The sequence below is a fragment of the Bufo bufo genome, chromosome 5 (genome assembly GCF_905171765.1).
Source record: "Bufo bufo chromosome 5, aBufBuf1.1, whole genome shotgun sequence".
NCBI classification, from domain to species: Eukaryota; Metazoa; Chordata; class Amphibia; order Anura; family Bufonidae; genus Bufo; species Bufo bufo.
The window spans coordinates 35,493,861-35,510,067 of NC_053393.1; the positions used below are offsets into that span (position 1 = coordinate 35,493,861).

Here is a 16,207-nt window from a genome sequence, read left to right on the forward strand (position 1 = left end):
GATAGATAGATAGATAGATATGAGATAGATAATAGATAGATAGATAGATAGATAGATAGATAGATAGATAGATGATAGATGATAGATAGATAGATAGATAGATAGATAGATAGATAGATAATAAATAGATAGATAGATAGATAGATAGATAGATAGATAGATAGATAGATAGATAGATAAGATAAAGTCATGTCTGTTCAGATGGGTGTTCTATCCCTCGGGCAGTATATAAAGCATACACATGGAATACTCCGCTTTATGTCTCTACATAATATCACATGTTGCATTCTCGCTGAGCTCAAAGACATGCATTTTTATATACAGACGACACAACATTATTCTATGGACATGGGGTCTGAGCTCTCCAAACAGACCTTGAAATCAGTATGACATATTACAGGATCCCTATCATGGGAGTTCCCCTTTAAGATCCCTACAAATTTTTTATAGGGTCAATAAAGCCACCAGTCACAGGTCACTGACCGTGTAGAGTTCTCCAGGGCTCTGGAAAAGATGGCATATTCATCGGAGGAATGCTGGAGAGAGTAGTACCACACTGCGGCCCCCTGGACCAGCGGGTTCATGTCCTCTCCTCCTAATGAATTTTGGAGCGCCTGGTAAAACGCCATCTTGCTCTCACCTCTTCCTTCAGCTTCTTCAAACCTCTGATGGAAGGAAAGGCATTTTTGGAATATTTGACAGATTACAGATATAGATTCACAATAAAAGTTCACAGAAAGGTTTTCCAAAGATCTGACCGCCACAGCTCAGAGCACATTCTTCTAACACACAGAGTGAAGAGGTTCTAGCAGTATTATAGTAGTTATATTCTTGTACATAGGAGAAGTATTATAGCAGTTATATTCTTGTACATAGGAGCAGTATTATAGTAGTTATATTCTTGTACATAGGAGAAGTATTATAGCAGTTATATTCTTGTACATAGGAGCAGTATTATAGTAGTTATATTCTTGTACATAGGAGGCAGTATTATAGTAGTTATATTCTTGTATATAGGAGGCAGTATTATAGTAGTTATATTCTTGTACATAGGGGCAGTATTATAGTAGTTATATTCTTGTACATAGGAGCAGTATTATAGTAGTTATATTCTTGTACATAGGAGCAGTATTATAGTAGTTATATTCTTGTACATAGGAGCAGTATTATAGTAGTTATATTCTTGTACATAGGAGGCAGTATTATAGTAGTTATATTCTTGTATATAGGAGGCAGTATTATAGTAGTTATATTCTTGTACATAGGAGCAGTATTATAGCAGTTATATTCTTGTACATAGGAGCAGTATTATAGTAGTTATATTCTTGTACATAGGAGCAGTATTATAGTAGTTATATTCTTGTACATAGGAGCAGTATTATAGTAGTTATATTCTTGTACATAGGAGCAGTATTATAGTAGTTATATTCTTGTACATAGGAGCAGTATTACAGTAGTTATATTCCTGTACATAGGAGCAGTATTATAGTAGTTATATTCTTGTACGTAGGAGGCAGTATTATAGTAGTTATATTCTTGTACATAGGAGGCAGTATTATAGTAGTTATATTCTTGTACATAGGAGGCAGTATTATAGTAGTTATATTCTTGTACATAGGAGCAGTATTATAGTAGTTATATTCTTGTACATAGGAGCAGTATTATAGTAGTTATATTCTTGTACATAGGAGCAGTATTATAGTAGTTATATTCCTGTACATAGGAGCAGTATTATAGTAGTTATATTCTTGTACGTAGGAGGCAGTATTATAGTAGTTATATTCTTGTACATAGAAGGCAGTATTATAGTAGTTATATTCTTGTACATAGGAGCAGTATTATAGTAGTTATATTCTTGTATATAGGAGGCAGTATTATAATAGTTATATTCTTGTATATAGGAGGCAGTATTATAGTAGTTATATTCTTGTATATAGGAGGCAGTATTATAGTAGTTATATTCTTGTACATAGGAGCAGTATTATAGTAGTTATATTCTTGTACATAGGAGGCAGTATTATAGTAGTTATATTCTTGTACATAGAAGGCAGTATTATAGTAGTTATATTCTTGTACATAGGAGGCAGTATTATAGTAGTTATATTCTTGTACATAGGAGCAGTATTATAGTAGTTATATTCTTGTACATAGGAGCAGTATTATAGTAGTTATATTCCTGTACATAGGAGCAGTATTATAGTAGTTATATTCTTGTACATAGGAGCAGTATTATAGTAGTTATATTCTTGTACGTAGGAGGCAGTATTATAGTAGTTATATTCTTGTACATAGAAGGCAGTATTATAGTAGTTATATTCTTGTATATAGGAGGCAGTATTATAGTAGTTATATTCTTGTATATAGGAGACAGTATTATAGTAGTTATATTCTTGTACATAGGAGCAGTATTATAGTAGTTATATTCTTGTATATAGGAGGCAGTATTATAGTAGTTATATTCTTGTATATAGGAGACAGTATTATAGTAGTTATATTCTTGTACATAGGAGCAGTATTATAGTAGTTATATTCTTGTATATAGGAGGCAGTATTATAGTAGTTATATTCTTGTACATAGAAGGCAGTATTATAGTAGTTATATTCTTGTACATAGGAAGGCAGTATTATAGTAGTTATATTCTTGTACATAGGAGGCAGTATTATAGTAGTTATATTCTTGTACATAGGAGCAGTATTATAGTAGTTATATTCTTGTACATAGGAGCAGTATTATAGTAGTTATATTCTTGTACGTAGGAGGCAGTATTATAGTAGTTATATTCTTGTACATAGGAGCAGTATTATAGTAGTTATATTCTTGTACATAGGAGCAGTATTATAGTAGTTATATTCTTGTACATAGGAGCAGTATTATAGTAGTTATATTCTTGTACATAGGAGGCAGTATTATAGTAGTTATATTCTTGTACATAGGAGCAGTATTATAGTAGTTATATTCTTGTACATAGGAGCAGTATTATAGTAGTTATATTCTTGTACATAGGAGCAGTATTATAGTAGTTATATTCTTGTACATAGGAGGCAGTATTATAGTAGTTATATTCTTGTACGTAGGAGGCAGTATTATAGTAGTTATATTCTTGTACATAGGAGCAGTATTATAGTAGTTATATTCTTGTACATAGGAGGCAGTATTATAGTAGTTATATTCTTGTACATAGGAGGCAGTATTATAGTAGTTATATTCCTGTACATAGGAGCAGTATTATAGTAGTTATATTCTTGTACATAGGAGGCAGTATTATAGTAGTTATATTCTTGTAGATAGGGGGCAGTATTATAGTAGTTATATTCTTGTACATAGGAGCAGTATTATAGTAGTTATATTCTTGTACATAGGAGGCAGTATTATAGTAGTTATATTCTTGTACGTAGGAGCAGTATTATAGTAGTTATATTCTTGTACGTAGGAGGCAGTATTATAGTAGTTATATTCTTGTACATAGAAAGAGCTTAGATGGGGTGGTTGGTCTCCTTAGAGAGATCAGTTGTATATGGAGACATACTGGACATGCTCCTTGGTATGGAGGCTTATTGGCTTATTATGCTCATGAGAAAAAAATATGCAAAGAGGCATTTCCCAAGAAAAGAGAACCAACTTGCTAGCGCCACCTTTGAGTCAAAGTCAGACTTTTTAACAATCCTTGGATATTTGGCTTTGCTATGTTCCCTTGTCATGTTGCAAGACATATCGGATCTTGCTCATAGGGAGCCACTTCCAGAAGGTGGTGAGTTGGTTCTCTTTCCTTGAGAGATGCCTTTGTACATAGCAGTAGTTTTATAGAAGTTGCACATTTAGACCTCTTTTTGTAGCTGCAGAATTTACTCTCTTGGAAACAAATTGTGGCATTTTCCATTATGTCATTTTATAGAGATAATCTCCGTAAAATCACTTATGTACGGGGCACCACTCAGTACTAGATCGATGTGATTGATGACTGTCTGCAAACTAGTGCACCAGAGATGAACTCCACGAAACTCGAGGTTCTAAACAAAATGTTTCCATAACAACAAGGAAGTTCCCTTCCCTCGGTGCCCAGTACAACACGTGGTGCCTTATCAGCAGGGGACACACACAGGCTTGAGGTTTGGAGACTCTATTTTGGCCCAATCCATATTTGCATATATGTCGTTTGCAGGAAGCGGTCAGAAACAGGAAGTAGAGGCAATAGGAGAATTGGCAACATAATATAAAGCATTAAATGTAATAAAGAACATTATATTTAAAGGGTTTCAATTTTTTGACTCATAAAGCTTAGTCGCTGAATTAATGAAAAGTTCTACAACTTTGCAATATACTATCGAAAATACACTAGAATTATGGTGCAGTTTGTTATCATTTAGTTATTTTACTCACTTATATAGCGCTGATATATTCCGCAGCACTTTACAGACATCATCACCACCCACTGTCCCCAATGGGGCTCACCTATCAGCATGTCTTTGGAGGGTGGGAGGAAACCCAAGCAACGCAGGGAGGACCCACAAACTCCATGCAGATGTTGTCCTTGGTCGGATTCTAACCTAGGACCACCAGCGCTAACACTGAGCCACCGTCCGTGCACCACATTTACTAAGTGTTTTAGACTTTACACCTTGCCTGATAACGAAGTGTAACTGAATGGGTGTTGCTTTATGAAAATTTGGGCTGGGTGATAATTTGACATATAAGCGGCTCGATGACGTCACTCACAAGAATTTTCACTAAACTTTTCCAGACTCCTAGGCAATCAGTTTATACTGCCCTATACCCATTCATTGCATGTTGGTACAAAATGAGGCCACTTAGGAACTTATGGAAAATTGTGCCGTGCCTGTGTTCTGACCCCTCTTGGTTTTGGCTTACAAATAGTTTATTTAGGAGTCTAGGAAAGTGTGACAACCCCTGCAAGAGCTGCCGGTTGTCATTCAGTTTTCCTAGGAATACATATTAATATAATAATAATAATAATAATAATAATAATAATAATATAAAAAAGGCACAAAAAAAACGAACAAAAAAACAGAAATCATCAGTGAACTTGTACTCTGTGTATCTGGTGCTCGTGATCGGTATCATTGTAGGAAATGCTAAGATATGATCAGATCATGTGTTGTTCCTTGTGACTAGGACTCATCGCTCATCGCCTGATTTTAGGACCAGAGCGGGGCTGATCTAATTTTGCTTGGGTATACTAGCCGTACAGTAAATATCCACCCTTCACGAGCACTTATCAGCAGGATCAACCCTGCAAAACCAGCCACACTGTCTGGTAGGGTGGATTCTGCTGCTTAACTGATACTACAATCGGTTCTGGCATTCCCAAGAAAAAACTTTTATTCTTTATGCAGTTGAGAGCCTCAAAGCACTGAGGGGCGTGGCCAGCACTAGAAATCCGTGGTTCAACAAGGGACTAGGCTCCACCCATTTGTGCACCGAAGCTCTAATTTGCATAAAAAAAATAAAAGGCTTTTTTTCCCTGGGAACGCCACAACCAATCTTCAGCAGACAGGTATTATTTTAAACAGTAGGATCAACCCTACCAGACAGTATACCTGGTCCTGCTGACAGGTGATATTTCATCCATGTCTTTTCAGGTACAACAGACTGAGCTGTGCTGATTAACTTCATAATAATCTTTATTACATCTGGATGTACAGAGCCTCAAATCTCAGCATTGTACACAGAGTTAAAGGCTAAACTTCTGTCTACCTGCATCCACCACTAGGGGGAGCTCACTAAAGTCTGTGTTATTACTGAGTTCAATGTATAACTGTATGCAGTAAGCTCCTAAGCTCCCCCTAGTGGTAGCTGCAGGTAGTCAGAATGTTATTATTTAGATCTATGAAGGGAGATAAGAGGGAAGAGTTACACTCTTCATGTTGTGTCCACCAAAATTACAACAGCACTGGAAATCTAGTACTAAGGATGGAGTTTCCTTTAATGATCAATCCATATTTGGCCAATTTTATGGAAAACATTTCACTAATTCAACTTGGTGTCCTACCTTAATTGCCATAGATCTGCTGACCAATCCATCATGCTCAGAGCTTCCAATAAGCAGGTCTACATGTTGGGTAGTAATCTGCTGTAGTAAGTTTGACAATGTATCCCGGAGGTAAACACCATCAACTACTGGTCCCCAAGTCTGAAATGGTCCTTGTACAGCGAGAAGCTACAGGTTAAATTAAAAAGCAAGAAGATATAGTATTCAAAGTTATTGGAGGTAAACAACTATTCATGGTGCTTGTAGACCATGTATGATCTGAGTGAGGAGTTGATCCTACTCAATTCATTGAGATATAATCAAGATGAACCCAAAATAAATGAACTGAAAATAGTGCAATTCTCATAGAATATCTGGAAATTCACAGACATGCCTTTACGTAGGTTTGGAGACCATATGCTAAATCAGTCCACATACCAAGAAATGTATTGAACTGATGTACAAATGTGCTGCATCTTCTTAGGACTCCAATGAGCAGCCAAGGTTCCTGAGATCTTGGGTGGGAGGTCACAAATACCATGCATTGTAAACAAAGCAGTATTGTACTTATCTTTATGAGAAGTTCCCTAATTCCATTCCCAAGTTATGCTCCACATTTACAAGATATAAGATGTCAGCATCCTAATTACTTATAGTCAATAAGCTATTTGGTACCAGCTATGACTCGGTATGTTGTGTGAATTAGGATAGATGTTCCTTCAGGGTTTCAAGTATTTTTCGATGGCAGGAAAACTATTTCTTGCTGTCAAAAGTACTGGAACCCCAACAAAGACCTGATAGAACCATTATAATCAACAGCATCCCTCATGATTCACAGAGATTTGATTGTAAATGGATCATCTGGCTGCCATGGCTCCATTAAGATCAGAAGTCACCTAATGTCAACAGAGCCACAGTTCCAAATGTGACAGGGTCCGAAAGCCTAAATGTACAAAATAAATGCAAACAGAATAAAAAATTGCAAAAAAATAGGGGGCCACTAGTTCATTGGGTTTCTAGTGGGTTCATTAATGTCTTGATGAGTAAGGGTACTTTCACACTTGCGTTGATGGATTCGGAAGCCAGTTCGTCGCCGGCAATCTGTATGCAGACGGGAAACCATTTGTATACGGAGACGGGATGCGGATCCGTCTCACAAATGCATTGCAATACCAGATCCGTCTCTCCGGTGTCACCCGAGAAAACGGATTCGGTATTTATTTATTTTTTTAAAGGTCTGCGCAATGCGCAAACCGGAAGGAACCGGAATCATGAATGCAGCAATTTTAATGCCGGATCCGGCATTAATACATTCCCAATGGAAAAAAATGTTTTTTTCTCAGTCCAAATACTGTAAAAGGACTGAACTGAAGACATCCTGATGCATACTAACTGATTGCTCTGCATTCAGAATGCATTAGGATAAAACTGATCATTTTTTTTCTGGTATTGAGCCCTAGGACGGAACCTCCATACCGGAAAACTTTGACGCAAGTGTGAAAGTACCCTTAATCTACAGTCGTGGCCAAAAGTTTTGAGAATGACACAATATTAGTTTTCCCCAAAGTTTGCTGCTAAACTGCTTTTAGATCTTTATTTCAGTTGTTTCTGTGATGTAGTGAATATAATTACACGCACTTCATACGTTTCAAAGGCTTTATCGACAATTACATGACATTTATGCAAAGAGTCAGTATTTGCCAGTGTTGGCCCTTCTTTTTCAGGACACTGCAATTCGACTGGGCATGCTCTCAATCAACTTCTGGGCCAATTCCTGACTGATAGCAACCCATTCTTTCATATCACTTCTTGGAGTTTGTCAGAATAGTGGGTTTTTGTTTGTCCACCGCCTCTTGAGGATTGACCACAAGTTCTCAATGGGATTAAGATCGGGGGAGTTTCCAGGCCATGGACCCAAAATGTCAACGTTTTGGAACCCGAGCTACTTAGTTATCACTTTTGCCTTATGGCACGGGTGATCCACTCGTGCTGGAAAATGCATTGTTCTTCACCAAACTGTTGTTGGATTGTTGGAAGAAGTTGCTGTTGGAGGGTGTTTTGGTAACATTCTTTATTCATGGCTGTGTTTTTGGGCAAAATTGTGAGTGAGCCCACTCACTTGGATGAGAAGCAACCCACAGATGAATGGTCTCCAGGATGCTTTACTGTTGGCATGACACAGGACTGATGGTAGCGCTCACCTTTTCTTCTCCGGACAAGCCTTTTTCCAGATGCCCCAAACAATCGGAAAGAGGCTTCATCAGAGAATATGACTTTGCCCCAGTCTCAGCAGTCATTCACCATACTTTCTGCAGAAGATCAATCTGTCCTGATGTTTTTTTTTGAGAGAAGTGGCTTTTTTTGCTGCCCTTCTTGACACCAGGCCATCTTCCAAAAGTCTTCGCCTCACTGTGCGTGCAGATGCGCTTGCACCTGCCTGCTGCCATTCCTGAGCAAGCTCTGCAATGGTGGCACTCCGATCCCGCAGCTGAATCCTCTTTAGGAGACGATCCTGGCGCTTGCTGGACTTTATTGAGACCCCAAGAAGCCCTCTTAACAAGAATTGAACCTCTTTCCTTGATGTTCTTGATGATCCTATAAATTGTTGATTGAGGTGTGCAATCTTAGTAGCCACAATATTCTTGCCTGTGAAGCCAATTTTTATGCAACGCAATGATGGCTGCACGCGTTTCTTTGCAGGTCACCATGGTTAACAATGGAAGAACAATGATTTCAAGCATCACCTCCTTTTAACATGTCAAGTCTGCCATTTTAACCCAATCAGCCTGACATAAATGATCTCCAGCCTTGTGCTCGTCAACATTCTACCTGAGTTAACAGACGATTACTGAAATGATCTTAGCAGGTCCTTTAATGGACAGCAATGCAATGCAGTAGGAAAGTTTTTTTTGGGATTAAGTTAATTTTCAAGGCAAAGAAGGACTATGCAATTCATCTGATCACTCTTCATAACCTTCTGGAGTATATGCAAATTGCTATTATAAAAACTTAAGCAGCAACTTTTCCAATTTCCAATATTTATGTAATTCTCAAAACTTTTGGCCACGACTGTACATCTACAATGTCTATGGAGAATGATCCATCATCTCATGTCATGTGAAGTTCCCAAAACTGTGATCTGTTATGCAATGAAAGAAACCTTCTTCAAGGATTTCCTCAGAGCATCATTTCTCAACTGGACTACTTTACAGTGATGTCCCATAATTAATCATACCCCTGGCAAAATTTTGACTTAAAAGTTACTTTTATTCAACCGGCAAGTAATTGTTTGACGGGAAATTACATAGGTGTCTCCCAAAAGATAATAAGACGATGTACAAGAGGCATTATTGTGGGGAAAAAAACATTTCTCAGCTTTTATTTACATTTGAGCAAAAAGTGTCCAGTTGGCGTAATAAAGGAGAAGCCTTCAACCCAAAGAACACCATCACCAACTGTCAAACATGGTGGTGGGAACCTAATGCTTTGGGGGTGTTTTTCAGCAATGGACCAGGGAACCTAATCACAGTAAACGGCACCATGAAAAAAGAGCAATACATGAGGATTCTCAACGACAACATCAGGCAGTCTGCAGAGAAACTTGGCCTTGGCACCAGTGGACATTTTCCAGCATGACAATGACCCAAAACACACAGCAAAAGTGGTGAAGAAATGGTTAGCAGACAACAACATTAACGTTTTGGAGCGGCCCAGCCAGAGTCCAGACTTGAATCAATTGAGAATCTGTGGAGGGAGCTAAGATCAGGGTGATGGCAAGAAGACCCTCCAACCTGAAAGATTTGGAGCTCATTGCTAAAGATGAATGAGCAAAAATACCTGTGGAGACCTGCAAAAAGCTGGTCTGCAATTATAGAAAGCGTATGATTGCTGTAATAGCCAATAAAGGCTTTTCTATTGATTATTGAGGAGGGTATGAATAATTTTGGACTGGACACTTTTTGCTCAAATGTAAATAAAAGCTGAGAAATGTTTTTTTTTCCCCACAATAATGCCTCTTGTACATAGTCTTATTATCTTTTGGGAGACACCTATGTCATTTCCCGTCAAAAAATTAGTTGCTGATTGAATAAAAGTAACTTTAAGTCAAAATTTGGGGTATGAATAATTATGGGCAGCACTGTATATAAGGACAGCCTGGTAAATGTTACAAATTCCTGGAACTGTGTGGAGTTATCAACACCCTTAAAATAGCTGGGCTCAGTGGATTCCCGACACAAAACATTACAAAACCATCATCATCAATGATAAATCAGCTAATAAGGTTGCTTCAAGGCACACAAAAAAATGTATGAAGCTGGTGTCACCTCTGATACATTGTAAGACAAGACAAAGTCAAATGATGTTTATTGTCTTACTTTAGTCATTAGTTCTGTTCTACTATAGACTTCAGAGGAACTAATAAAGTCATTGTGAAATATTTTCCATACAAAATCAAACTCCATGAGTTGTCTTCTTCTTGGAATTTTTTTGGTCTGGAAAACAAGCCCTAAAAGCAGAATAATGGCTTCCAATGGTTGTTGTCACCTTGGGAAACCCATTATCTGTTAGACTAAGATAGCCCAATATGGGGGTCAAGAATATTAAACCATTACATCTCAGGAACTGCAGGAACAGCAATCAAAATTTAGAATTATAACATGAAGGAGTTGTCCAGGATTGGAAAATCATGGCTGCTTTCTTTCAAAACAAGTCTACCATGTGTCTACAGGTTGAGTGGTATTGCAGCTCAGCGACATTCGCTTCTAGATAAAAGAAGCCATGCTTTCCTTGACAACCCCTTTAATCCATAATCATCTGTAGAAAAGTGTAATCAATGGAAATGTATGGGCAACCTTGGTTTGTGCTGCGTTCAGGATGTTGGCATCTACTTTGCGTAGACAGGACAAGGTCTCTTCACCACCAGCAAATGGACATCCCACTTCCACCGCCAAAGATTGAACTTGTTGTCGAGCTCTTTTCTCACTCACCGGTAACATTGGAGAAAAGGCAGAGCCCCCCTAGGTGTGAGATGGAACAAAAAGATATCTTGAATGGTTGGAAAAACATTTCGTGAAAATGATATTATGCAAGTGATTAGGATAAGATATCAACTAAGGACTTTTCACTCGTTGAGCGCCCATGGGTATACTGGTAAAAGACTCTCAAACATGCTCCCTGTTACCCACTATAAGTGTAACATGGTACAACTGGAGATGGTGTATTTCTACATAGTGATGTATTTCTAAAGGGCATCTTCACTTTGTTAGAAGGGTCAATTGACAATAAGCTGATCTCGAAGAGTCTCCCTGCTGGGACCTCCAGAGATCATCTGTAATCTGTGGGGAAACCTGGCAGCAAGTGTTCAGTTTCTCTGCATCGCAACTATAGGGAAAGTGACGCATTACACAGTGTCCATTCATATCAAAAGGTGATAGATGCTCTTTGTAACTGTTCTACATCCTGAACAGAGGTCATCCAATTTATTAACTCAAAATTCACTAATAGGGTGTTTGACAATGAGTTTTCTAAACCTTTTCAAAGGTGTTGTCCACAATGGGGGTTCACAGGGTCCACTGTGACAGTATTATCATAAATCATAGGATGTTCCCTTGTATTTCCAGCCACAAAATGATTTAAAAAAATAAAATAAATCGCCCAGGTGTTGTCATTCAGATTATCATGGGGGACACAGATTCTCAGATTGAGAGTTAGTTTCCACTGGGAAAACGGGAAGAAGGAAAGACTCATGTATGCAATTTAAGGGTCATTCATTAGATATGTGTCTAAAGTTTTTGTTCTTTTTGTAATGTTGCAGTTTTTTTTTTTTTTTTACTTTCCTGGGGGCGGCCATATTGGAGACACACTCACTACAGCCCATCAGCAAAAATCATGTTACAGCTGCAACATCCCTAAGATGAGGACCCCAAACATACAATGTGTTGTATCTATATAAAACACAACACAAGTACAGTGTGACTATCCTCTAGTGATGAGGTGTGTACCTCCTGACTCACACATACCATATGTCAAGAACCTAGTTTCTAGAGCAGGGTTCCTCTCTGTACTCTGGCCTCAATTTGTCATTGGGAACATAAAGATACTCCATTAAGTCTTCCATTTGAAGACATGTATCACAATGGAGGAGAAGTCAAATGAGGAAATGCTGTGTTGGTAAAGAATTGTTGGGATTCACTGACAAATTAAAGTACTAGAACATTTGCATTTGTGGTCGATATGTTGTCATTTCAAATAAATTGTGAAATACAAGGGTGAAGTCACAAAGTCGAAGCTCAGGCATTTATGTATCTGCAGAGCTGATTGACGTTGAAATAAAACAGGAACTTCTCAGTAAGTGCTAGAAACTTTCTTTGTTCCCCCACCCTCCCCTGCCCAGAGGAAGTCTGTGGCCTGTTTTGCAACTGACGTTCTGCTTGAGCGTGCAGCTTTCATAACAGTTGAAGTTGAAGGTGCATCACCGACATTCCCTCCGCTACAACCCAACGGGTCAACATCAACTCCACCACGAACCCTAGGCCAACAGTAATGGGATTTTCACAGGTAAATGCTTTTTGAATCTTTTTGAAAGACTTACATCTGAAAAGATTTGCACTAAAGTTTCACATTCTAATTGGGTTCGACTCAAAAACTTTTTGTATGTAATCTTTTTCAAGTATACAGGTCATTAAACAGAAATATCCTCTTTTGACTGCACCCCTGCACAGTGTGGTGGGCATCTATCAAGAAAAGTCTTTGGTAGTTTGTAGAAACAGAACAGGGTAAGGTCTCATGCACACATCCGTTGCCCGGCCATGGCCATATTGCAGGCCCACAAACAGCAGGTCCGCAATATGGGGGCACCGGCCGTGTGCTCCCCACATCATGGATGCGGACCCATCCACTTGAAGTACTACGGGGTGCTTCTGTGGTGTTTCCATCCGTGCCTCTGCACTGCAAAAAAATAGAACATGTTCAATTTTTTTGCGGTGCGCACGAATCACGGACCCATTCAAGTTGACCCATACAATGGCTGTGTGCATTAGACATACACTGTAAGGGAATGACAACTGTCTTGAATGCAAACCTGATAGACTACAACACAAAATTCATTCAAAAGTTTTTGCAAAATTTTGATCAACGACCAATGGATCTGTAATTTTTTTTTAACTGTATGATTTTTTTAGATTTATCTGTCTTAGATGACTTGAGATGGATCGTCCAGCCACGAATTTCAGTCCCCTAATTTGAAGATAATCTGCAATTACCTAGCAGGGGTTGTTTTTTCCTTACTCTGGATCAACACAACAGGAAAATAGATTAAACTAGATGGAATTGTGCATTTTAGAAACCTTACTGACTATTGTATGTTCCGTTTGTCAGGTTTTAGGCTTTATTACGATTTTAAAAATTTTTAAGAAATGGAAACCTCTTCCAAAAAAAGAATTATGGCATCATTTCTGATATATCGGGATGTTTACACCTAAGTGGTAAAAAATAGCAATTGCATACCCCTTATAAAGTGTAATAAGGGGTTGAAAGCAGTTAGAGAAATTGGGAGGCGAGTAACTAAAAACAAAAGCGTTCCTCGTTTCTACAGAAAAGTTACCTTATTTGGAAGAATCTAGAACTCTGGATAGAAGGCCCTGTAAATGTATAACTTTACATTTCACAATAAATTTCATAAGTACATGCACCAGATATTACTTTCCATGGAAAAAATTTACTGGAAAATTCCACATTATACGATTACATGTCTATTTTCCCATCCAAATATGTGTCTCTCTTCATAAAGGTAATTCCACACAAGACAAATAGGCTTTAGATTTACAGATGCGGATTGGTGTGTGACAGTCCCCCAGTGTTCTACAGTAGCAGCAAAGTGGATGAGATTTTAAGAAATCTCATCCACACCCTGTGAAAAAAAATCCACATTCCACAGTGTATATTAATCGGGGATATATGGACTTTAAATCTGCAGCATGTCAGTTTATGCTGTTGATTTTACCTTTTGCAATCTGCCGCAAAATCTGCACCAAATCTGCATCTAACATGGTGATTTTGGACCGGATTTTTGCATATTTTGTTGCATCCACATTGAAAATTTCCATGCAGAAATCCTGACCATCTGGCCGGAGTCTTAACTGCCCATACAGTAAATCAATAAAAATGAAAAAAAAATTTTTTTGATCAAAGTGTTTTTAGGATTCAATAGAAAATTGGTGGAGAATGTAATCCAATACAATATGATTCCTTCTTCCATGGAGAAAAAAGAAAAATGACACCTATTTTGCAGGCGCATGCAAAAGAATGAGGAAATGGAGATCTCCCAATGATCCTCGGAAACCTTCAGGGCAATTTTTTTTTTATGACAGCATTTTAATCATTTTGGGCTAAAAGTCATTTTTTAATTTGGTCTTTATTAAAAATGTTCAGCCATTTCTAAGACACAGGGTTAAAAATCAGTCTGTTTGCAAGCTGTCAGTTTATCATCATCTAACGGTTTATGTATAGCTCTTATCTCTGATATCCTGACTTCATAAACATTTATTATTGCTCAATTTTTATCAAACTGATAAGAATATGGCTTTAATAAGTGTTTACAAGGTCAGAAAATCAGAGATAAAAGCCACACAGAAAACAGATACTGACAACCTGCAGACAGACTGATTTTTAACCCTGTATTTCAGAAACGGCTAAACATTTTTAATAAAGACGAACTGAAAAAATTATTTCAGCCCAAAATGAGTAAAAAGCAATCATTAAAAGCGTACATATTCTTAGGCTACTTTCACACTCGCGTTTTGTTCGGATCCATCATGGACGGATCCGTTCAGATAGTACAATCGTCTGCATCCGTTCAGAACGGATCCCTTTGTATTATCTTTAACATAGCCAAGACGGATCAGTCTTGAACACCATTGAAAGTCAATGGAGGACGGATCCGTTTTCTATTGTGCCAGAGAAAATGGATCCGTCCCCTTTGACTTATATTGTGTGCCAGGACGGATACGTTTGGCTCAATTTCGTCAGACGGACACCAAAATGCCGCAAGCAGTGTTTTGGTGTCCGCCTCCAAAAAGGAATGGAGACGAAACGGAGGCAAACTGATGCATTCCGAGCGGATCCTTTTCCATTCAGAATGCATTAGGGCAAAACTGATCCGTTTTGGACCGCTTGTGAGAGCCCTGAACGGACCTCACAAACGGAAACCAAAACGAGAGTGTGAAAGTAGACTTAGCTAGCTTAGAAAAGTATAAATTCTATGTTTTGCAAAAAATTAGGGGCAGAAGTTTAATTCTTGAATGATATGGGCTCCCCAAGCCTGGTATCCATTATTTCTCATAGATATTGATAAAATTGACTTTATGTATAGAGGGCTTTAATATGCCAAAATCAGTTGCCTGAACTTTGCTAAATCTAAGAGCATCCACTCTTACCATCTGGAGCACGGTCTACCACCTGGACCATCTGGGCCTATCTTTCCAAATTTCTCAAAAAAATCATAGCAATTGTGTTTCACCACAATTTGTATAAATTATAACTGGGGCAGGAAAAACCCTATGAGCTTGTCAACCAATGCAGCCTAAAGTTGGCACAGACAGCTAACTTTTGGGTTGTGTTCTGTGTCTATGGATGGTCTTATTCTCCGCCTACTAGAAAAGACGAATTGGGGTCGACGCTGCTCTAGATGGCTCCAGAAATCTACAGATTTTATTTCTTGCTAACCACAATTTAGTACCGAATAAATGATGGCAAATATTTTTTTGAAATTAATCATCTCAAAAAGTATTCTTCATTTGGCCATATATTTTCCCCTTGTTCTAATGAATGCCACACTTTTTGTAATCTTAGATCTGACCGTGTGGTTTATGGGCCATTTCCAGGGGTGGATTGGCCATAGAACTTACAGGGAAATTTGCTGGTGGGCCGATGCCCAGGGGGTCTCCCGAGCCCTTCTCATGGCCGGCCAGTGGAAGTTTTTGGGGATGCATTTTGTTTCTGCTGGCAGTATTTTATGATGGACTGTGGTATTTGGCCATGTTGGGGAGGTATAATGTGCCAGAATATGGTATTGCTGGCCCTGCCTACTTGTGTTGGCCCTGCCTTTCATTAAGTTGGACATGATTGGAGATGATTACAAAACGGGGCCACTTTTAATAATTTTTCCAGGGCCACTTTAAGTTTCCAGTCCACTCCTGGCCGTTTCTGATGCCCATATTCTA

At 38.3% G+C, this 16,207-nt stretch overlaps 2 protein-coding genes across 4 annotated transcripts in view; one reads left to right on the top strand and one right to left on the bottom strand.

Annotated features, from left to right (window-relative positions):
• TG (thyroglobulin) overlaps positions 1–16,207 on the bottom strand; it is a 174,274-nt gene that overhangs the window by 13,199 nt on the left and 144,868 nt on the right. Inside the window, 3 exon segments of the mRNA XM_040433830.1 lie at positions 484–665; positions 6,009–6,176; positions 10,841–11,005. Of these exon segments, the coding sequence (XP_040289764.1) occupies positions 484–665; positions 6,009–6,176; positions 10,841–11,005 (515 nt within the window).
• Positions 12,393–16,207, top strand: part of SLA (Src like adaptor) — a 37,778-nt gene continuing 33,963 nt past the window's right edge. For all 3 annotated transcript variants that reach the window (XR_005779066.1, XM_040432548.1, XM_040432549.1), the window contains exon 1: positions 12,393–12,545. The gene's annotated coding sequence lies outside the window, so the exon portion shown is untranslated. The remainder of the gene's footprint in view (positions 12,546–16,207) is intronic.